This window comes from Nyctibius grandis, chromosome 8, assembly GCF_013368605.1.
Source record: "Nyctibius grandis isolate bNycGra1 chromosome 8, bNycGra1.pri, whole genome shotgun sequence".
Taxonomy (NCBI): domain Eukaryota; kingdom Metazoa; phylum Chordata; class Aves; order Nyctibiiformes; family Nyctibiidae; genus Nyctibius; species Nyctibius grandis.
The window spans coordinates 28,517,899-28,540,366 of NC_090665.1; the positions used below are offsets into that span (position 1 = coordinate 28,517,899).

A 22,468-nucleotide genomic window follows, 5' to 3' on the forward strand; every position below is an offset into this window, starting at 1 on the left:
CAGCCCCCGCGGCCGCCACAAAGCGCGGAGGGGGCGAGGCCGCGGGCGGTGGCGCGACGGCGGGAGGCAGGTGGGAGACGGGCCGCTGGCGGCAGAGGGGCGCGCGCGGCGGTGTGTGAGGAGCGAGGAGAGGGGGGGAGCGCCCGGGTGTGACGAGGCGGGTGACAGGAGCGGGAAGCGTGGGGCGAGGTCTCGGTGGCGCGGCGGAGCGTGGGGCGCCCCGGCTGATCCCGGTTTCCCTCCCGTGAATAGGTGGCGGCGGCACTGGGCCCGGCGCTGTAACGGCCTCCCCGAGCATGCTGTATCTGGTCGGGCTGGGCTTGGGCGATGCCAAGGACATCACGGTGAAGGGGCTGGAGGCGGTGAGGCGGTGCCGCAGGGTGTACCTGGAGGCCTACACGTCCCTCCTCACGGTGGGGAAGGAAGCGCTGGTAGGTCTGGCCGCTGCTGCCGCACAGAGCCCTGATGTACCAGGGGGCGAGGAGGGTGCTGGGGCTGGGAAGTCAGGAACGGCCGCAGGAGAAACGAACGGTGCACGTTCTTGGAAAAAGTATGTACGTGGCCTTCACATATTGTATTTTATAGGAGAAATCGTTTCGTTACCTTGTGAGAAGACTGGAACAAAAATAAATTTTCCTTCCTACAAGTAATGTTTGTATTTTGACACTAGGTTTTCATCTCAAATTGTAACAACACGGCAATCCTGAAGTGTTGGGAGAACTTGGTCAGAAAAATGGCTGATCTGATTAAAAAAAAAAAAAGAGAGAGAGACAAAACAGAAAAATACATGCTTTGGACCCTTGAACCTCTATCAGCCTGCGGTGTTACAGTGCCTGCTGGGAATAATAATTCAAGTGTCCCAGGTTTCCATGTTTCCTTGTGGGCCAGGCTCTCTCACCGTGTTGAGACTTCCAGAACATATACAGTTCAGTCAGAGATGGGCTGTTGAACAACACGGGGATAAGTTTTTTGTTAGTTTATAGAAGAAAGCAGTAGTAAAAATGAACTGATGGGTTCACTGGTCATACGAAGATGAAGTTTAACCTTGAAATAATATCAAAAAAAGGGCTTACCTACCCAGACAACGGGGGTCTTGCCTCCAAATAAGCTGTGTAGTACTATACAGAGATGCTATCTGTGTCTTGGATGCTGTATAGCCATAATGTACTTGTATGCATATCTGTATGTACATACAGCACATGAGACTTTTAGCTTGTAGTCAGTGTTACATGGTTTTCAGATACAAGTTAGGCTAGAATATTTGGGGCCATCTGCTGCATTTCGAAATGAAGATATATTCAATGTTTTTCTGGTTTTTTTGCAATACACTGAAGCAATCTGAATTGAAAGTAATCCATTGAAAACAAAATGTTATTTTTTTGTTGTGGTTGGATGGTTGGAAATTTGAAAAATAGAAGTGATTACTTGGATATTTTTACTTTGCAAAATCTGCTTTTGCTATTAAAAAAAAAGATGGATTCCTAGCCAGCTGAAAATAAAACATTGAATAACAGAAAAATGCTGAATATTTTTGGTGTGGTTATTTTTGGGGGTTTGTTTGTTTTGGGTTTTATTGTTTTAAGTCTTCTGGAAACCTTCAAGTCCCAAAGATGAGGCAATTGGGAAAAGTAATCCATAACAATAAAGTAAAAGATGCTGTCTTACCTGAAACTGCCTAAGAGGGAATATAGGAATTAATCACCAGGTGTTGATAATACAGCCCAGTTTACTTACAAGTGACAATGCCGGGTGGTTTATGTAGTAATCTGAACTTCAGTCTCTCCTAAGCAACATGAAAAGTTATGAGAAAGCTCTCAAGAGATAAAGAACATTCTTGCCTGCAGGGATTTTCTAGAAATCCTCCTTTGCTGATGCTTTTAAATTAGATCTCAAAATTCAAATGATGTGACTTGCTTGGTTTATCTTGTTGGCCTAAAACATATATTAAAAGCTATTTGATGCTGACCATCTAAATCGACCTTCAGTTTGGTGTTTGGACTCCGTGACTTCCCAGTGAGTCTATGTTTTAGTTTTTGTCAGGAGTGCTTTTTATATATTTTAATACATTCTCTAATTAATGTACTTTGATTTGCATTGTGAAGCAGCCTCACAGCATGCAGATAGATTACATTAAATGAAAACAAACTGAAAGGTGTGCTTCTGGGAGCGCACCTAATATGTTCTATAGTGTGCATTCACTTACAGTGCTGGGCTAAAGTTAGTCTGGTCCAATGGTAAACCCACCTGTATGTAGCATTGCTGTTGAGTGCTCAGCACCAAGCGCTTTATAGATCAGCTGCTGTACTACTTGCTAATGTGCATCTAGTGTAAGACACCAAATAAAAACAAGTGGGGTGTCAAAATTTGTTGTAGTTTGTTTAGTATAGACCTCAGCAGGGTGGCCGTCAGCCATTCTGAATCACAGATACAATATTTGCTTATACATTTACTTGGTCCCCTTTCTATTGAATCTGTACAGGTTGCAGACTGTTTCACAAGGAAAATAATATCCTCATTTTACAGAGGTAGAGAAATTTTTCCAAAAATGGTGAGGAAGTCATCTTTAGAACAGGGAACCAAACCCAGTAACTGAGGTCTCATATTGCGTACTCTAGCTATTGGATGGGTTTCTTTATGGAGGCACTACTCTGCTTCTGTACAAATATGATGGTTCTCTTGTCAATGCAGTATTCTTTGCAGGCAAAGATGAAGCTATCACTGAAGTCACAGGAGAAGTCAGAGGAAAATCTTTCTGGACCATAACTGACTTAATAGTTTTATCAATTTGTTAATATTTGTAATACCACTCAAATTTTCTGAATACTGTTTAGAACAAAACCACCTTTTTTGGTCTATGCCCTGGAAAAAAACCCTTTATGTAGTCATGTAAAGAGCATGTGAATTGTACGGTGAAACATGAATTACGGAGACAGATATGTTCAGGATGGTCAGATAACATGTTTCTAGAACTAACAGAAGTTTTATTACACATGTGAGGTTGATTCTGGAAATAAAGGCATTTAAAATTTACAGAGAGACACAATGATTACTGAGCTGCTGAAGAAAAGCAAAGGACACAATCAAATACATGTTTACCTTTATACATGGTAAAGTATTTCTTACAGAGAACTGAAGATGAAGGATTAATATGAATCATTCCTTAGATGTGATTAGTTACAATGTACTAAGGAAAAATCTAAAAAACTAGGTTGTGGTATAGCTAGTGTCATATTTGTGTCTGGTTTGATGTCAGTATTACAACTAACCTAAGCAGTTAGACTCAGACTCGTGAGAGGGGATGTCTTACAGTAGGACGACCAGTTAAATTAACTATACCTAGAGTCTACCCAGGTACCTTCAGTATGCAGGTGTGATTGAACTACTTTTGGAGCAGCTTCTCAACGGACACAGAAGGCATAAAAAACCAGTCAGTAACAGAATAATGTGCTTGATAATTTTTGTCAGTTCAGGAGCTGCTTCATGGGAAGCTCAGGTGTTCTTGCAAGGGGAGGCAGGGTTCTGTAAGGCATGTGTCAGACTGCTGGGAAGAATAATAAAGTTGGCCTTTCCAGTGTCAATTCTCTGTGTTCCTGAGGGAGCACCCAGAGAGATACAAAAACAGTTCCAAGTGTCTTATTTTGGTGTTTCTTATTAATTTCAATTTCTAGGAAGAGTTTTATGGAAAAGAATTGATTCTGGCTGATCGAGAAATGGTGGAACAAGAAGCAGATAGCATTTTAAAAGAAGCTCATGTTTGTGATGTTGCATTTCTTGTAGTTGGTGATCCCTTTGGGTAAGACAAAGAACATTTTAATTATTGCTCTAGGTTGATCACTCTTTTTTCAACAGGAAGGAGCCATACTCCATAACTGTAATTCTTTGTGAAGAAGCTGGTTTTCAGACCAGAAACACTTTTTATGTCTGTGTCTTATGTCTATTTATAAAAATATTCATGCAATTGTCTACACTTTATCTTGCTTTGGAGTTTCCTTGCCCAGATATTTCTTATAGGTAGGAATGTGCACCCTCCAGGATGTATAAATCTTTCTTTCAGCAGTCACTTATTTTGTTCTCCATGCTAGCTTTTATGGAGAATATTTTGTTCCAGGTTTTATCTGCTAACAGAAGACATTCGAGGATATCACATAATTAAGATGTGCTAAGTTTTGAGAGAGTATTCTTCTAGTTGCTATTTGTATTTTGCTTTCATGCTCAGTTGTTTTAGAATGAATACTGATTGTTGGTTGTACAGTGCTTCTGCTTTGATATATGCTAGTTTCTAGAATCACTTAGGTGGTTATAAATGTCTTCTCATTTTGGTTTATTAAGCCTTTTGTTTCCCCTTTTTATTCCTGCTGAAAAGTATAGTCTTTTTTTATCACCAGAAGGATCTCCTTCTGTCTTTTCAGTCAGGCATCATCAATCTGTAATGTCAAGCCATACAGAAGAGCTTTTAGTCTCCAGCTGGTCATTCAAGATTTATACCACAGTGTTAAGGAGCACAAGAAAAATCAAATCACTGAGCACCCTATTTGTGAGTGAAAAAATAGAGAGAGTTTATGAAAAAGAGGAGCAGTGTGCACATCTGTCAAAAGCAGATAATTTATGTAAATACAGGTTGAAGGGAATTGGCAAGAGAATATTATATAAAACTAGAACTTATGGGCAGATGATGCTGTATTTCAGAAATATTAATTGTTCTTTCAATGCATGTTAACCTTAAAATTAGGATTCATGTAGAGTGTAGAGCCACGTTACCTGTACCCTTGTGCTCTGATCCAGTGACTGATATAAGTAAGTACACAAGATGAAAAGGAAAAAACCTACGTGTATTGAAATGTAATTGCTACTTGTAAGCAGCACCTTGATCTGCCTCAGTTATCATTAGTTTCAGTGTCAAAATACTTCATTTCTGATAAACATACTACATCATTGTAGAAAACTACCATTCTTTTGAATGAGTTGCTTCTCTCTAAATGTTTATGTTCTTGGCTTTTAATATTGCAGCTAGAACTGCTCCTATGCCCACATAGAGCCCTAAGGATTTAGGGCTTCATGAGGTTACTAGGAAAGAGTATTGAATGTTTCTGTCCTAAGAGAAGCCATATGAGAGGAGGATAGAAGCCATGTGACTGCAGCTGATCATAGAGTTTCAAGTATATTTGCAAGTCAGAAGAATACTTGGCAGCCCTAGGAAATCTCAGGTGTTAATGGTTAAAGTGATAAAACAAACTGTGCCCATGTTATTCTCACTGTTGTTCACTGCAAGTTTTTATCTGTGTATGTGGATATGCTAGCAGGAACTTGACAATTTTAGTAGTATACTGGAAAGCCCACCTTCTTCTAGCCTGGTGCTAACATTCATATTATTACTACCCATAAACTCAAAATCTGGATCAGTGACAGAAAATACTAGCATAGCTCTGGGTACAAAGGGCTGACTCCAGGAAGCCTTTGCTGGCACTAGCTGAGCGCTCATGAGGGCACTTCTGCTTTTAGCTACAGTCATTATGGAGAGATCTATTGGGAGAAAATACTGGCTGCAGCAAATTTCAGTGAATAAAGCCAGCTGATCCCTTGGTCAGTATTAGCATAACCACAAAATCCTCTAGTTCCTTGTCTATGTGAAGGGAATAATACAAGGCCGTAAAACTAGTTCCTCCTTCTCTTAGAGCAGGCATTCTTAAATCACCGTTGTTTTAGGTCACTTTACTGCATTCTCCTAGGTCTGGGAGCCTGTTTGTATCAGGGTCTCTGATTTCCCAAGTTCAGATTCCTCTATTTTTTTTTCCTCCAGTGAAATTGATTTCTTTTTTAAGTAATTGATCCTTACAGCCTTGTCACCTTCTGCCCATTTGTGTTCCAGTCTGAAGCACCTGATCTGCTGATTGGTGCTAGTCAGACATGCAGTGTCAAAATTATCAAACTAAAAATCAGGGGAATTCTCTTAGGGTAACTGAACCGGGACAGGGTGAAAGCAGTCTTCCTATTTAATGATTCTAATCAGCATGTGCTATTTCTTTCTTTGCTTCCTTCTTTAGAATGGCCACACAGAAATGTGTGGTACATCTTGGGAATGAGATTGCTAAGGCCATTGTTCAGGTTTGATAAATTTAGGCAAGGGGTAGGTGGATTTTCATATTTCACATGGAAAATGGAGTGCCTAGCATGTATGTAAGCATACAGGCAAGCAAGATACATATGTAAGTTCAAAGATTTGCTGAATCTATATAAGCTTACCATCTTAGAAGGACTCAAATCCCAATTGCGTTAACTACAAGCCCAGTAATTCTTGCACCAGTCACAGCAAGGTGTTTATTGAGCCTTAGACCTGGAGCCAAATTTAGCTCAGTTCTAAGCTTAAATAGAATTAATTATTTCAGAATAAACTTGATCACTCATACTTAGGCGTTGTTAATTTGAGTAATTTGGCTTAAATATTATAGAAGTTGATTTAGTCTAATGATGTTTTTTCTAAGAACTGCATGCAGTTTACCTCAGTCTGTTGAAAGTTCTTGTTTGAGGGTGTTACTTCCCTAGCATGCACTGGTGCAGATGGGAGAAGGCATGGCTGGGCAGTAGTAAGGCAACATTGGAGTTTCGTTGAAGTCTGTGCCAAATAGAGTTGACCTTTACAGTTCAACAGATATCCAACAGACACCTGCAGAAGACAAGGAAACATGGAACTTTCCTTTTCAAGTAGTTGCCAGCTACTTTAAAAAGTAACAATTGTGTTGGTGTTACGGTTTTAATGATGCCAGAAAGCTGCACAGAACCATAACATACTGAGGATGCCTGTATTTTCAGCTAGGGAAGATGACATCTGGATGCCTTATTGGGGTTTTTACTTTCCCATAACAATTAGCCAAGTTATTGTTGCCCTTTTGGCACCTCTGCATTGCCCTAGTTGTGAAGGGTTTAATTTTACTTTTGAAACAATCTATAATGCTAGAAACACTTGGTCTCTATCTTCTCAATCTTTAATTACTTTCTCTTCTTAACACAGGGCCACAACACACAGTGATCTAGTACTACGTGCAGTGAAATTGGGGATTCCATACAAGGTCATTCATAATGCTTCAATAATGAATGCAGTGGGCTGCTGTGGTTTACAGGTAACATTTTTGTATATATGCTATTCCACAACTGCTAAACTTGGAACGGGTGAGCTCTTCTGCTGCTTAGCAGCACATGTTGCAATCTGAAGTTTGAAGATCTGTAGCAACTGTACACTTCTGTTGTCAGAATTTGTTAACACTTCCTTTTCAGTACTCTACATGTCAGCAAAAGTCCCTTTTGATGAGCACATGTGTAAATGAATAGTAACACTTCTGTTCTTCTCTGCTTTCTAACTTCCCTCTGCCCCAGGAGACTTTGAAAGTTATTTTACAGATAAAGCTTCGCTCATGTTGGCTTCCTTCTACTACTGATGGTCACCTGATAAGTTTATTCTTAAATTAGGTTGTTATCCTGTTGAGAAATATGCCGGTCTTGTCATAAAAGGAATACATGCACAAGCCTGTCTATACACCCAACTCGGATCATAACTAATTCCAAAATCTTGTGTATGATGCACTTTCTCTCCGAGGTTGACCTGTCTGTACTTTCTGCCCATCTGCTGAGAGAGGAGGGATTTGCCTAGCCAAGGACTGAAAGAACAAATGGTTCTTACATGGCTAAAGTAGAAAAGGCCTAGCGTCCCCCAAGAAATTACTTCACTACTTCCTTTTACACACGTAATTCCATTACTTACTTTTGCTGCATACATCAATGTATGTATCATATCTAATCACATACAAATTAGTTGAAGTTTCCCCCTCTTGTTTTCATTCATTACTTTAACATAGAACCTGCTCTCTCAAGGTTCAGAATGGTTCCCTGTGTATGGGAACCCCTAAATCAAGCTCCCACTTTACCAAAACCAAAAGCAAGCACAGGAATGTAAGTGTACTACAAACAAGAGTAGAAAGTTTGAACGATAAGTTACTATCACTGAAGGAGGAAGCATTCCTTCCTAGCTTAACATAAAAGAACACAATTTTTAAAATTTCAACAAACAACTGACACCTTCAAATTTACACTGACAAACTCCAATAGCCTTATTTCAATGCTGCCCAGCAGCAGAAAATCTGTTGCGATAAGTTGGGTATTATCTCTGGCTTTGATCACATTTGAATGGTTTAGAAATGCGAGAGCCCTGTCTGATCTGGCAGTTCAGCAACACTGCATTGTCACCTGAGATGTGGAGTTAGCTAATGCTGAAGGGAATGCAGCATAGGATTCACATTCTCTGTAATTCTTCCCGTGAGCACTTTCTTAGTGATACCTGCCTATTGCTGTAAGACTTAGGCAAAATTATGTTTTAGGAAGGAAATAGGCTCCTTGGTGTCTAAAAACTACACATACAGCAGACAGATGGCAGCTGTCGCATGACTGCACTTTCTGGGGCAGGTAACACAAGAGTTGAGGCTGGGGCTCACCCTTTCCCCTTTCGGCTTGATGGTGGTGCAAAGTTTACTTTTGCTATCAAGCTGTTGACAAGTAGTTTCTACTACCCGCTATCTTTTTACTGTTCTTTTGTGTTCATTAGGAAGGAAGATGCAAGGCTCACATTCCCAAAGAGAACAGGTGACTAAGTTTTCTGAAAGTTTGCTTCCCCCACAACTTCAGCTAGGCATAGGAAGGCGGAGTGTACAGCTTCTAGGTTAACTGCAAAAAAGAGCAGAAAACTAACTGGGAATATACTGCAAACAGTCCACAAGGTTTTTCACATATGCAGAGTTTTTGAGTTTCGTTTACTATTTCCTTATCCCGTGCTGAAGGGAACAGACCATGAAGGAAATGTGATGTTATTCACTCTGGCATTAGTCCCCTTTTCCATTCTGGCTTGGGAGGGGCTGCCTTCTCATAAGTCAACATTCCTGTTGTTGTATAAAGCATTTTAGGAAATAGTGATCATATTGTATTACCGGACAGACTATAACCAGCTGTGTGTTTAACTCTTCATTGCTCCTCACAGGCATAAACAGCAAGTGAGGGGTATCTTACAAAAAAGCAGCCTCTGATTTAATTAGAGTTACAGTGGAAGTTTATAATTTGTTTCAACAGTCTTTACGTTCATGGCTGTCTCCTGCCATCAATTAAGTTTTGGAGTAACTATGTTTCAAATTGCAAAGTTGCTGTCAAGTATAGCAGGGATTCCTCTTTTGCTTCACCACAGAAAAGTCTTGGCTTTTTTTCTTGTTTTAATCTGATTGTGATACAAAACCTCTTTCTTTCTTACTAGAGAAAAACAGGAAACACCTTTATACGCTGTTCTGAAAGCCATGTGCGTAGTGAGCTGTAACTGCTGATTAGGCCCTCAGTAAAATGCAGCTACAGCCCGGTCTGTTCACAAAAGAACATGTGTCTTGTCATCAGAGCAATGTTACTGTGCAGCCAACAACATCCTGGTAGTTGCACAGTTTTCCTGTACAGTAGTGAGTTACTGAAGTCAGTAGAGCATTAGTGATGGTTTGTCACCTTCAATTCACAGATATATTTCTTGCCAAATTGTAAAGAAGGGTGTATATCTATTTTCAAATACTTTTTTTTTTCTTTTACTGTCTTGCCCATTTAACAGAATCAATGCAGCTGTTTCGAAGGCTGCACAAAGGCTGCACAGTGAAGACTGTATTTGTACAAAGAACAGGGGGTTTTTATTTTGGAAAATTAAACTTTTTGAACTTCTAGGAAGCTCTCACAGATTGATGCAATGAGCTATAGCTGTTGAAAGCAGAGGACAGTATAACTTAGCAAAGTATTAGTCTGACTGGGCATAAGGCTCTGTGATTTGCTCTGACTCCTTCTTTTACACTGTTCTTGCTGTGCTTCATTGTGTCAGATTTTTTTTTTTTCCCAAAGCTAAAGAACATCTTTTCCCTCAAAAACAAATGAATACGGCCGGGGCGGGTAGAAGCAAGGAAAAGTGCCTGTGTGCGAGTGCTCTTAGCACGTTCTCTGCAGGTTCACCTGCCTTGTCTGGAGTCTGACATGTAGGTATGTTGATCACTCTGACTCCTGTTGTAGTGGGGAGCACCCACCAGTGAGGGAAGTCATGGTATCTGTGCATACTGCCAGGGAAGTCAGGGAAGGGGGGACAGAAGTCCCCGGGGGAAGGCCAAAATTCTCAGAGAGCACTTCTAGTAGGTGGTAACTCATGAGGCAGTTCAGCTTTCCTCCTCAGCAGCTGCACTGTAGTTCTGTAGCTTTGGAAAACTCAGTATTTTAGGTAACAGGCTTACCTCTGTTCTACCGCTGCTCAGCTACCCTGTGAGCAAGACATTGCCTTGGCTCTATCCGACTAGGATTCAGCATTGCAAGCAGAGAACAAAGCGAGAACCTAGCCTGACTTCCATGGCTTTATCTGTACCCACACTCAGTTTTTCAGAATAGGGCTGATTGCTACGGCTTTTAGCCCTAGAATAAAGAGGCAGAAAACTCAGGATCTCCAATTTATGCCTTTTTCCTTCCTTCCTAATCTGCACGACATTTGGGTTAGTTTGGGAAGGTCACTGGCCAGAGTGGTGCTCTCAGGACAGAATTCTCTTTGACCCAGTTCTGTTAATGTATCTCTGAGGTAGCAATATGGATAGTCAAGCACATGAGGAAGACTCTGCACCATACTGACCTGTGATGCATGTGAAGGAGTGATGCAACTTGAAATGGCTTGAGATAATGGCATTACTGTAAAAAAACAGGATTGAGAACAAAAGTGCAAAGCTGGAGGCAAGCCATGGGATGAGACAAAAGACTAAAATGAGCTACTCGTTTCTGGGAGAGTGGTGTTGCTAGTTTTGAAAGCATTTACTTTATATTTTGGTAGGGTAGCTAGGAAAAAAACATGTCATGGCAAAGACCTGCCTTTCTTTTGAGACATACCCACTTTCCACCTGAATAGCTTCAGAACAAACATCTGCATGTCCCCTTGTTTCTTTCAGTGACTCATATTGATTTTTTTTTTTGTTGTTTGCAGTCCAGGTAATTCTTGTAAGACAATTACACTTATAAAATAGTTTTGTCTTTTCGCTACTAGCTGATCACTTAAATGCAAAAGCAGTGCTTACTATGTTATTTTTGAGTCTTTACTGAACAGGTAAGTACATTTTCAGTGTCAAGTAGAAAAATATTACTTATAGCTAAGGAAGCTGAAGGATGCTATCATTACTCTCTGTGCTCATAGTCAAATAGAAAACCTGTAGTAGCTGCAGGAGTGTAACCTCCAAGTTCCACCCTCTCTCCATGCCCTCATCTTCAAAAATACTCCTTGCTCTAATAGGAGGAGCTCTATGCAAAATGTTTTTTTTATTCACTGACAGTTAAAACAAACTGTTTTCCATCACTGGTTGGTTTTCTCGCTTACTACCGGCTTCTGAGCCTTTTAGAAGTTGGCATTTGTTTCTCAAACCAATTAAAGGTTAAATCAGTGCTAGTCACACTACTTTATTACTCACAATTGCTGTTCAACTTAGTGCCATTTGTCACCAGCAAACATGACCCAGAAACATCCATTTAATCAGAATAGTTTCTTTTTTTCCTCCATTTAGATATCTTCATTTCAGATTAGTAACCCCAGTGACCAAGGTGGGAAGGACTCATTAATAGTGCTGTAAAGACTCTTAGGAGGTTATTAAAGATAAGGTGACATTACCTTGGAGGGAAAATCCTGTCCTGTTCAAGTTTGATTGGAGTTTCTGAGTCTTTTGATGGCTAAATTTTGTTCTGCTTGTGGAATGGCTGTTTCCTAAGTACTGATCCAGGAGGCAGCCAAGAGAAAAATGTGTTCTTCCCTTCAGCTGCTTTTATGTGATTTGTCTCAGCTGCCCCCTAAAGACTGCAACCATGTGGAGTGGGCGTCCCTCAGCCAAACATCCTTTTCTTCACAATTCCTTTCTCTCTGGCGTGTACTAAGGGTACTGGAGGTTTTTGTGACAGCTGAGCCAATCTGTTGGCTTGCAATACAAAAAGGAGTCATAGACCCGTGTGTGTAAATGCTAATAACTTTCAATTTCATATGAAGGTTCTCATGAGAGACATTTAAAGTTGCTAAAGGTCTGTGGTACTACATAAGGTAGTGTAAAGGGCTAGAGCTAGGCTTGTGGTTGTTTCATGTGACCAATTACAAGAAAAAATGAAGCTTGACTGATTCTTGTTACCTCTTTGGTCATGATTGTCCTACTTCCTAAGCTGTTCTCTTGCAACAATATATCATATAAAGAACAGTAGGAGCCCTTTCATCTGATGTATATGGTCTGGAGGGTTGTTAACTGGTTACGGCAGATAAGGGGAAAAAGCTGACTTGTTAGGTTCCTTTTTTTGAGGATGAATGTTGCATAGCATCATGTCAAAACTCTTATGACAAGGATAAACTAAACAGGTCTTAGCTTTTCTGTGTATGTTCATTGGGATTTAGCAAGAGGCAACCTGAGATAATGCAAGGTGCTCTTTGGTCTCCACATTCCATTGAGGAACAGTGTTAGGAGAAAAAGCCTCTTGGTGTCTGTCAGTGGGATGCGATCAGGCTGTGCAGTATCTTCATTTGCAGAACACTCCTGTCCTGTGAGAACTATCTGCAGCATAACCTGTGACCATCTCAACACGGAACACAGCTGAGCGGTGTTTCAGTCCTACAGGGTTTACAGGCATTTGCATGTGTATACAGGTGCCAGGTCTGAAAAATGTGATGATAAGATTACTTTTTACCTTCTTCCCCTGAAATGTATCTAGTTCTGAAGCTGTTTGAAATTTTAGGAGAGGAAGTAGGATCATAAGTAAAGAGTTGCTTTGTCACGATTGCAGCTGATACAGCAGTAATTCTGGGAAAGATGCTGTAAAAATAAATGTCTACATTTTGAAATGTTTATTTCTTGGTTTCTCTGCAGCTGTTGCCCTACTGACCTTTAATACTATCTCGCATCTTCTCTCCTGCTTGCTTTAGTACTTTTTAGAGGGGTGGGGAATCTTCCTTTTTTAATTTCTCTATTTAGTCTCAACTTGCTCCTTCTTTTTATGCCCTATATTTTTGTGGTGATTAGCCACACCAGTATTGTAAGTGAGGACTCTTGATCTGGATAGCTTCATGTGTCTGATGTCATTAAGACTGGCCGTTAATGAAGCTGTCTAATAGTTTAATTGAAATTTCACTTGCATGCAGGCTTTCCAAGCTGAGATAATGGTACTGCACTTTTTCTTTCAGTTTATTCCGGCTTCTCAAATAGCAATCAATTCTGCTTATATAAATAACAAGTAAAATAAGAAATATCATTAACTGAAGGGTTAAAAATACTAACTGAAAACAGGCACCTCAGTACCAAAAGTTGTCGGATGTTCTTTCATATTATATGTGTAAATAAAATAGGAAGTTATAGTTTGTTCTGAGGTGATGAAAGCGTGAGTTGAAGAACAGCTTTCTGCAGTATTTTGTGAGAGGCTGAAAACTCTAGCAGACAGAGCATTGCCTCGGAGTAGAGTTCTGGCTTCCCTTCCTGACTTCAGCTATTGCATTGCAAAATTTGAGTGCACACAGCTTTGCTTAAGCCAGTTACTACTTGGGCGGGGAAGGGGGGGTATTTCCAAAGACCAAGGTCTTTCAAAATGACCTTTTGAAATTTTTCTGTGAAGTTTTTGAGCATTAGGGAGAAGGTAAGAAGGTTAGTTTCCAAGCTGAGAGCCCAAAATGCCTGTCCAACATTTCACTGAGCCGCTTTGAAATTCTGGCACTTTTGTGCCTGAGCAGAATGTAGGCACTCTAACAAATCTGATAATTAGTGCAAGTGTGATGCTTGAGATGTTTTAGCTTGTACAGAACAGATCTTGCCCACTCCTAAACCCCAGCTGCTTAACGTAGAGTGCAGCACACAGAAGACCACTGTGAAACTTCATTTGCCGTTGCCTCTCTTTAAAGCTGTGCCAGCAACCATACAGCATGATCGTTTCACTGACAATATATAGAGCTCTTCATTGTCTTATTAAACCTCTTCTTAACAATCTCAAAGCATGACATTAATCCTTAGTTGGGTTGTAGTACACCTTGGTTAACAAATGTCAGAGTTTTATTCCAATGACAAGCATGATTATGGTATTTTGGGGCCCTATTCAGTCTTTTATGGTTGGTGGAAAGAATCTTTTTTAATTTCAGTGGGCTCTGGCTGTAGTGGACTTGGTGTCCTCTGTAACTGCTGAATCCTTAGGATAATAGTGGAATTTTTGGTATGTACCGCTCTCTCTGCAGCAAGGCTTTTCTTGCAGGTCTGATACTTCATGCTAGATTTCAAGAGGTAAAAGTTAGAATACAGCACAGGAAACTGTATTAGGAACAAATTGAATCTGCACGAGCTACAGGGAAAGAGTTAAAAATGTAATTCTGATACAGTTATGTGTTGCTTCTTTAATGCAGGCTTGCTCTGGTGGAAGAGCAGTGCCTATGTTTGCATAAATATCACATGTCTGCAGAGATCAAATGCTGGATGAGAAAGAAATATTTGTCTCAAGAAGTGCTTGTAAGGTAATTGGTTACAAGTAGTCAAGCGCAATAGGGGTATCCATTTATTGCTTCAGTTCCACAACATTCATAGATTGTTGGTGTACCAGAAAGTTTCCAAAGTAGTATTTTCCTCTCTCTAATTTAAAGTAAAAATATGTATGCATTGATGCTAGGAAATCTATTCTTTAGAAGTGTAGTTAGTAGAGGGGTATAAGTTGCAAAGGCATTTCTAGGAGGTTAATATGCCCCATTCCATCTTGTTGGTGTAGAAGCTACTTCTGTGCTGTCCAGATGCTGCGAAAACAAGTGTATTTTTTTGAGACTGTCAGTACAGTTTTCTATGATATCAATACTCTGTGAAAATATTCAGAAGTCATTTCTACTGAATTGGCAGGCCTTTTCTAACAAAAATGTTTTATTCTTTTTCGACATTCAGACTTCAGTTTTAATGCAAAACCTGGCAAACAAAGGACAGATTCAGTGACTCTGACTGGCAGCGCTTGCACAAAAAGGATAACTTGCTTAACTTCTTGTTGGCAAAGATGGTGGAGAATATTTGTAATGATCAATGGAAAAGAGAAAAATAACAATCAGAACAAGTGCTGTAGGGTATAGAGTTGAATGCCTAACTTGTTTTTAATACGTGGCAGAGTGGTTTAAAAGATCTGATTCCCAACAAAATACTTAACAGGTGGTAACATTTTGCCCATTTCTGCCCATCCTTTTCTTTGCAAAAAAGGCAGAGGTGGAAGTTTCTCTCCTTCAGGTTATCAAAATGCCAAAGGGACTGGGATAAGATTTGAGGTTAATTGAGGCCACTGTCTGTTCTGAGGGAGGGCTGCCGCTCTTTGGGAAATGACTGCAGTGGCTTGCCGGTGACAGACAAGTTAGGTTGGTACTGGACATTTCAGCAGTTGTTGGTGACTGAAGGTATACTACCAATGAGATTAAAGGTCAACTTCCTCACAGGTGCTCTAGCAGTGAAGGCAAGAAAGAGAAACTCCTTGTTCCAATAGTTTTTCTTCAGATTTGGTACAAAATGGAAAGAGTTCTAGCTAGCCACATGAAAAACAGGCAAAACATAGCTTGTTTATTTTTATTTTTCTAGAACACAGTCTTGAAATAGTTAACAAGTTACATCAGGAGCAATGCATTTGGTTCAACCTATACTTAGTTTACTGGAAGAACCTTTAGGTTGTGAAATGTACGCTGTGTGTTCTTGTCCTTGTGCTAGAATGAAATATTTAAAAGAGGAAATGTTTTCAGTAATATTCCAGGAATCTTTGAATAAATGCTGTTCCTATCAGTGTGAATGGTTAAAATTTGAGCTTTTGGTCCCTTGAAAACAAACATATTTCTGCCTTGATTCAAATTCTTCTCTGCCAGCGTAAAGGAGTTAAAACCACAACCTAATGCCACAGTAAAATAGGTACATATAGGGGAATCCTCAGACGGCACAGAGCTGCCAGAGCTGCTTCTACACAGGGTCCTCCGCTCTGCTGACAGCACACACAGTGCTTCCTGTAGTGGGCTTGGAAAAGCAGTTTTTCCTTCCAGGTTTACAGAGAAAGTGGTGAGGTTAGTCCATAGAGGCGTTGTTTCTCTGGTGGGCTTGAGCAGACAGAATATTGGCAAGCTGTAAGATGCATCTGGGATGGCCCCACTTCAGAGCTGCACAGACCAAAATTGCTGCATGGTTTTGCCCTTCTTCAAGTTGGTTACAAGAACTTCCAAGCCAAACACTGCCTTAGGTTACATTTGACTTTTGCTTTTGCATCACTGGAAATGATTGGCAAGACGATTGCTTCAAATGTCTTCACTGAGATTAGGGACTTTCAGTAATAATGTTAAGACTGATAATAAAATCAGTGAGTATGTTTGACATCATAGAATCTGCTAGCAATATTCTTCTTACCATATGTGCATTAAAAATATTGCACCTCTCTGCTTCATGCACAATCTGTTCCTGTCTTCAGGTATTCATATCCACTGTCTCTTTAGACCGTAACTTCTTTTGCATGGTACAGCTTTCATCTGCAGGAAAGTGCTGTTTTAATACAAACACTACTGTATCAGTAGAATCAAAACATTGTAAGTATTACAGCATTATTAGAGGTTGTCTAGCCTTAACCAAAATAAGAAATAATAAGTACTAATTTTCATGCTAGTCTTACAAAGTGTTGCCTTTAAAAGGACTTCAGAATTAAGTAACAAAGAATAGGAAGCAGACTGAAAGTTAATTAATATACATTGAAAAGGGGAATGCAGAGATAGGTAAAAACTTTATAGGCAGTTCATTAGTCATTCTTTAACATACTTTACTGCTTGGAGAACAGAAGAACGAGCACATCTCTGTTATGAAGAAGAAAAAAACAGTTCAGTAGTTACAGACTTTGTTAAAAAAGAGGGAATGCAGAGGAATGCACTAGAACTAGTTAAGAGATACAGAACAGCACAGGGCAGCTTTTTTAAAAGGAAGCATTGTTTTTAATGCAATATTTTGTTGTGTATTTATGAAAGAGCAAACTTAAGCATCTTACAGGAGAGTACTCTCCCGGTGGTATGAAACTTCTTTATTAACTAGGCTCAGGACTTTTCAGTGTTGCCAATTGTTCATGATTTTCATAGCATTTTTTTGTATGCTGTGCTACTTATTTTTTTCTTATTGTGTATGTGTGTTATTGCATTTGCTTTGTTTTACAGTTGTACAATTTTGGAGAGACAGTTTCTATAGTTTTCTGGACCGATACATGGAAGCCAGAGAGCTTTTTTGACAAGATCGAGAAGAACAGGCAGAACGGAATGCACACACTGTGCTTACTTGGTAAGCAGCAGCTACCCCAGTTCCTTAGCTACCATCTTCCATGGTGTCCAGAGATGATAGTGATAGGCATGAGATGAAGTCTGTGATTAAACAAATGTTCTTAGCTAATGTATGTCTTTGAAAATATACCAAAAATTGGAACATTAGTGTATGTGTACTTAAGAGTCAGTTCAGCCATTGTTTATGCTACAGTGGCCAGGAATTTCTTAATTCCTCTTCAGAAAATCCAGAAGAAACGATGCTTTTGGAGATGTCAAATAGGAGCAGGAGGCCCATATTTGCTCTAAAGATCAGTGTGATTTTAACCTAGAATAAGCTTAGGATCCAAATCAGCTTGCAATGACTAACAGCTATGTTTTATTGACTTAATTAGGTTAGAGCTCAACACATTTGACGTTCTGGGGAGCTAAAGTGTACATTTAACCACATTTCTGTTTTGTAAGGTGATATTCCTTTTCCTAAATTATCTCATCTCAGCTAAGGATGTTTTGGCAAAAGGTGATTGTCACGTGAGAAGCTTCAGTGCTGTAAAAATTAATCCTTGCTGATCATGGAGCTGAAACAGAATACTGCTCCTACCTGACCACTGTCCCCAGGTTCTCCCATGGTGCTGTCTGATCTTTATCCTACTCAACATCCTCGGCTGAAAGCCACTTTCTGAGTAACTCTACTAGTCTACGTAACTCCTTAAAGATTATGGAACTGCCTGCGTATAAACTGTAAGGCACTTGCGTATTTGTATATATAGTTATATTCCTTTCTGTATCATCTTTTAGACACAGCTGGGATCTGTCAGTGCTACATAAATTAATATTTTAAGTAAAAACAAAGTCTGTGGTAACTGGAGGAATCCTGAGCAGGAAACAATTTAAATGTGTAAGCATCACTGCACATCAAACTTTCCAATGCCTTCAAAGTTGTTTGTTTTCAAAATTGGCTAAAAATCAGAATTTTTGTAATTTGTTTAAAGAAGGATGACTTCACAAATGTTTTAAACAAGGATTATTACAACTATAATATGTTAAAATAAAGAATTCTTTAGATATTTTGTATAATAATTTCTTCGATCTCCCTTTTTATTTTTTTTAATACAGTAGCGAGAGAGTAAAAATGTTGAAACCATAAAATTAAATTATAAATTTCATGTTTCAGGGACTGTTGTGGTACCTGCATCTAATTGTAGCTCACAGCTGAAAAGTACCAATTTCCAAGTTAATTTCCCTTAATACTACTTGGTCATTCTGGTCTATGTATCGATTCTTTATCCAGCTAGACTAGATTACTAGATAAGCAAATGTGACATAAAAAGGTTAGTGCTGATAAACTTCTGAATTCAAAGCAACTTCACAGACATACCAGCAATTTGGTAAACTGGGCACTAATAATCTTGCAGCTTTGCATCTTAAATCCCTTTCTTCAGAGTCACTTTGGTTTAGGAGTATATTGTATAACTTAAGCAATACTTTTTTTTAAAATCAAGATTAAAAATGTATCCAGCTTTCACTAGGAAAATATTTTGGGGGCATTTGAATACAGATAACATTTGATTGCCTCTTGGAGAGATTGTGGTCAATTAGAGTTTCATAAAATTGCAGATGTGCAGAGTCTTACCTGACCCCTTCTCTATTTCATTTTTGCCCAAATACTTTTTTTTCCCCATAACAGAAGATTGTTCTAAATTTTGATTGGGACAGGAAGGAAGCGCTAACGAAAGTCATGTTCCTGCATGGCAGTGATGTAATCACTGTCGATCAGTCATAGTGTTTTACCTTTTGTGACCACAATGTACTCGTAATTTTTATAAGAGTAGTCCCCATGCCCTGGTGTGCTTAAACATGCTGGCATTTAGCTGTCCTATGGTAACTATACCTGCTATTTGTATACTTAGCAGTATTTTTATTCATCAATGTTGCTCTGAAATCTGTGAAACTTGCCCTATCTTTGGGTAAAATCACATGCATAAAATCACAATACTTTGTGGTTAATTAACATATGAAACAGTACAATGTAATCCGTATTCCTTTTTACTGTAATAGCTAAAATGTTGTTATAAAGTTTATAGAATCTGCTAATTAAATTAAGCTTTACCTACATAGAAAACGAATTGGGAAGTTTGTAGGGAACCTGCGTTTTAATACCTGTTTTGTTCTACAGATATTAAAGTGAAGGAGCAGTCTCTGGAGAATCTAATGAAGTGAGTCACCATTTTGAAAACATATAGAAACACACAGTGTATTTTAAAAGTTTTTTTTTTGTACAAGAAACAAAAGTTCTTTGCCCATAGTCTAATATAGAACTTACCTGCCTTCTCCTCTTGTACTTCTCAGTGGCCATGGTCTTTTGTTTCTTACAAGGAGTGGAACTTTTTCGTTCATTACAATGGGACCTGGCTTTATTTACAGTAACTGAATGAAGTTGTAGCAAAGCATAATCTTTTTTTTAACTGTTTATGTGAGCAGCATTCAGTCAGAATGGGGTAAGCTTTCTGCTTGGCAAATGAAGTGTCATTTTACTACTGCTCTGTCCCATCCTGAAATAGATTAATAGCTGAAACAGTGTTGTGAATTCGTTCTTCCTTACACTGGCTAGAAACCGTGTGAAGTACTGAATACACACCACCCTTTTTAAACAGCTAAATAAGCAATATATAGAAAATGCTCTTAAGTTCATTTAACTATTCAAAAAAGCTCTTGCCACATCTTAATCATCTCTCTGCAATCTGTATGTTTTGACAGTGGTGAAGATAAATGGTTACTTTATTCGCATGCTGTAACTCTGGTCTAAATTAACATTTGTGAAGTCTCACAGTATCATTGAGGTTTGTTTATTCTGGAGTTTCAAAATAAAATTTGTTTGACTGAATCCACAGTTGGCAAAGAAAGCAGTATTTAATTTAAGAATGTATTTCTAGTCTGTAATCATCTGTCTACAGGGCATTTGACAGAAAAACAGTAGTTTGCCCTTGAATTGAAGTTTAATGCATCTTTCAGGAGTAGCTGCAAAACCTGCATATTGCTTCCAGCAGCTGATTTGCTTTTAGGACTCAAATGATCTGCCAGCTGGAGGCCCTGCTGTTTCACAGGTGTGGTGAGAGCACAGGAGACTTCTGTCTGCATTAAGAATGCCACTCTTGTCTAAAAGGCCCAGCCTGAGAGCCTGCACCTGTTTCAGTTCAATTTGCTGGTTTAGAGGTTTCTTGAAATAAACTGTAAGAACGCTAGGGACAATGAATTGGGTTATATGTGAAATTTATCTACTTTTCTTTCCCTGCAGAGGAAGAAAGATTTATGAGCCACCACGCTACATGAGTGTGAATCAAGCAGCAGAACAACTTCTTGCCATTATTCAAAATAGGAGGCTCCACGGAGAAGAACCAGGTACTATTACTGCTGTGTTTCTATCTGCAACTACCGCTCTTCTTCAGTCACACTTACTGATGAGCCTCTGAACTCTACTCCCCTTCCGCTTAATCTTCGCATTCTCTTGATCTGCAGTAGAATTGGGCTGCCTTAAATCCTAGTCACAAGGTGGATTTGGCAGAGTTTGAACATAGTGTAGTTCAGTGAGCACAGATGAATGAGCACTAGTGGCTCCGTTTACTCACAGCCTCAGTTTGGTAACCCTGGACTGTTTCTATCCATCTTTAACTGTGAGCTCTTTGATCTGTCAGAGTTGCAGGAGGCAGAAGGATTGTGAGCATTTTAGATGAGTCGAGCTTTAAAAATCTCTGCTACTTTTTATTTAGACTGGTCACACTCTGGTCTATGTAAACACCAGCATGAATCTAGGTTAACCCAACCATGCAGCACTGTGATTTTGACCTTGAATTCTTAAAATTAGTCAAGAGCAAACTGTGAAAGATGTTTATTGAGACCAAGGGTGAAATCACAGCAACTATAAAGATGGCTCACTTGTGTCACAGAAAAATTCTTTTTAATAGAAATACATCTAGCTCTATTCCTCCTTTTAAAAGTTTATTCCTTAAATACTGTTAAAATCCTTTCATTTTATCCTTTATATAGGATGGATCAGAAGCAGCAGTTTCCTCAAAGCAAACACAATTCCTGAATGAATTTCATATTCTACTTCTGCTGCATTCCCATTCTTGCTTATAAACATCCCTAAGATACAGCTTCATTTTCTTTGAAGAACAAGCTTCTTTCTAGGCTACTCCAATGACTTATTAGTTGGAGACTTAAGAAAGCAGTGTTCAGGTTTAAGCATTTTGAGTACTTTTTCCTTTATGAGGACTATTAGTCAATAAATTAAGCATTTTATCTTCTTTCTTACAGAAATTACTGAAAACACAATTTGTGTTGGCCTTGCACGTGTGGGTGCTCCGGATCAGAAGATTGCTTCAGGCACACTAGATCAGATGTCTACAGTGGAATTAGGCAGTCCACTACATTCCTTGATTGTTACAGGCACTATGCATCCTCTGGAATTAGAAATGCTTAAGCTTTTTTCTGTAGATAGCTGCAGTCTTGAAAATAATGCATTTCAAAGGACCACTTAAATAAAAATGGGGCATTTAAATTTCTATTCCATCTTTAATTTCATGACAGCATAAAGTTATTCCTGTGAATATTTAGAGCTTGCCTAAGTGCAGTTAGATTGTATATTGCTTCAAAAGACAACACTGTATGAACAGGGACCTGCTTTTACCTGAGGCTATATAATGCAATCTGCACCTGCTGGTATCAGCTTCTAATATGTAGACACCTCCAGAAGCCTTTAAAAATTAAAACCCCTTTCTCTGATTCAGTTCATTGACATCAGTCTAACGTTGATGACTAGGATAAGTGCAAGCAGAGAACTGAAGCGTACCAGCTATGTGTCTGGCGTCACTTGTGCTGCAGTACATTAACCAAGCCTACTGCACACTTTGTTATAAGTGCATTTCAGATGTTACATTTTGCTTTTCAACCTTCCAGAAACTTAGTAGTTCTCTCACCAATAGAAACCATTAGTGTGCGAACTGTGTAGGTCTGTATCCATCTTCACATGTGGGAGAGTTAATACAGACAGGTGAGAATGTTCTTTATGTCTAAACCAAGAAAACCAAGAACTCACCCTTTGGAAAGGGTGAACAGAGGGAGAAGCTGCACAGAATGTCTTATTTC

At 39.2% G+C, this 22,468-nt stretch overlaps 1 protein-coding gene across 2 annotated transcripts; it reads left to right on the forward strand.

Annotated features, from left to right (window-relative positions):
* The first annotated feature begins 22 nt into the window (after positions 1–22).
* On the forward strand, positions 23–22,090 carry DPH5 (diphthamide biosynthesis 5). 2 transcript variants are annotated; one of them, XM_068406597.1, is made up of 8 exons: positions 23–70; positions 253–431; positions 3,669–3,793; positions 7,007–7,115; positions 17,225–17,345; positions 19,500–19,539; positions 20,619–20,722; positions 21,638–22,090. In XM_068406597.1, exons 2-8 carry the CDS (start codon positions 297–299, stop codon positions 21,859–21,861), a joined length of 858 nt encoding a protein of 285 aa, XP_068262698.1. In that variant the 5' UTR covers positions 23–70; positions 253–296; the 3' UTR covers positions 21,862–22,090. The 2 variants fall into 2 exon arrangements, with proteins under 2 accessions (XP_068262698.1, XP_068262699.1); XM_068406598.1 differs by lacking the exon at positions 23–70 and adding an exon at positions 78–111.
* Positions 22,091–22,468: the final 378 nt, after the last annotated feature.

What these genes read in the sequence shown, in the direction of transcription:
- DPH5 (XM_068406597.1), top strand. Translation starts at nt 297, where the DNA reads ATGCTGTATCTGGTCGGGCTGGGCTTGGGCGATGCCAAGGACATCACG. An exon ending in CGGTGGGGAAGGAAGCGCTG is followed by an intron (nt 432 to 3,668) that starts GTAGGTCTGGCC and finishes TTCAATTTCTAG; the next exon opens with GAAGAGTTTTATGGAAAAGA. An exon ending in GTAGTTGGTGATCCCTTTGG is followed by an intron (nt 3,794 to 7,006) that starts GTAAGACAAAGA and finishes TTCTTAACACAG; the next exon opens with GGCCACAACACACAGTGATC.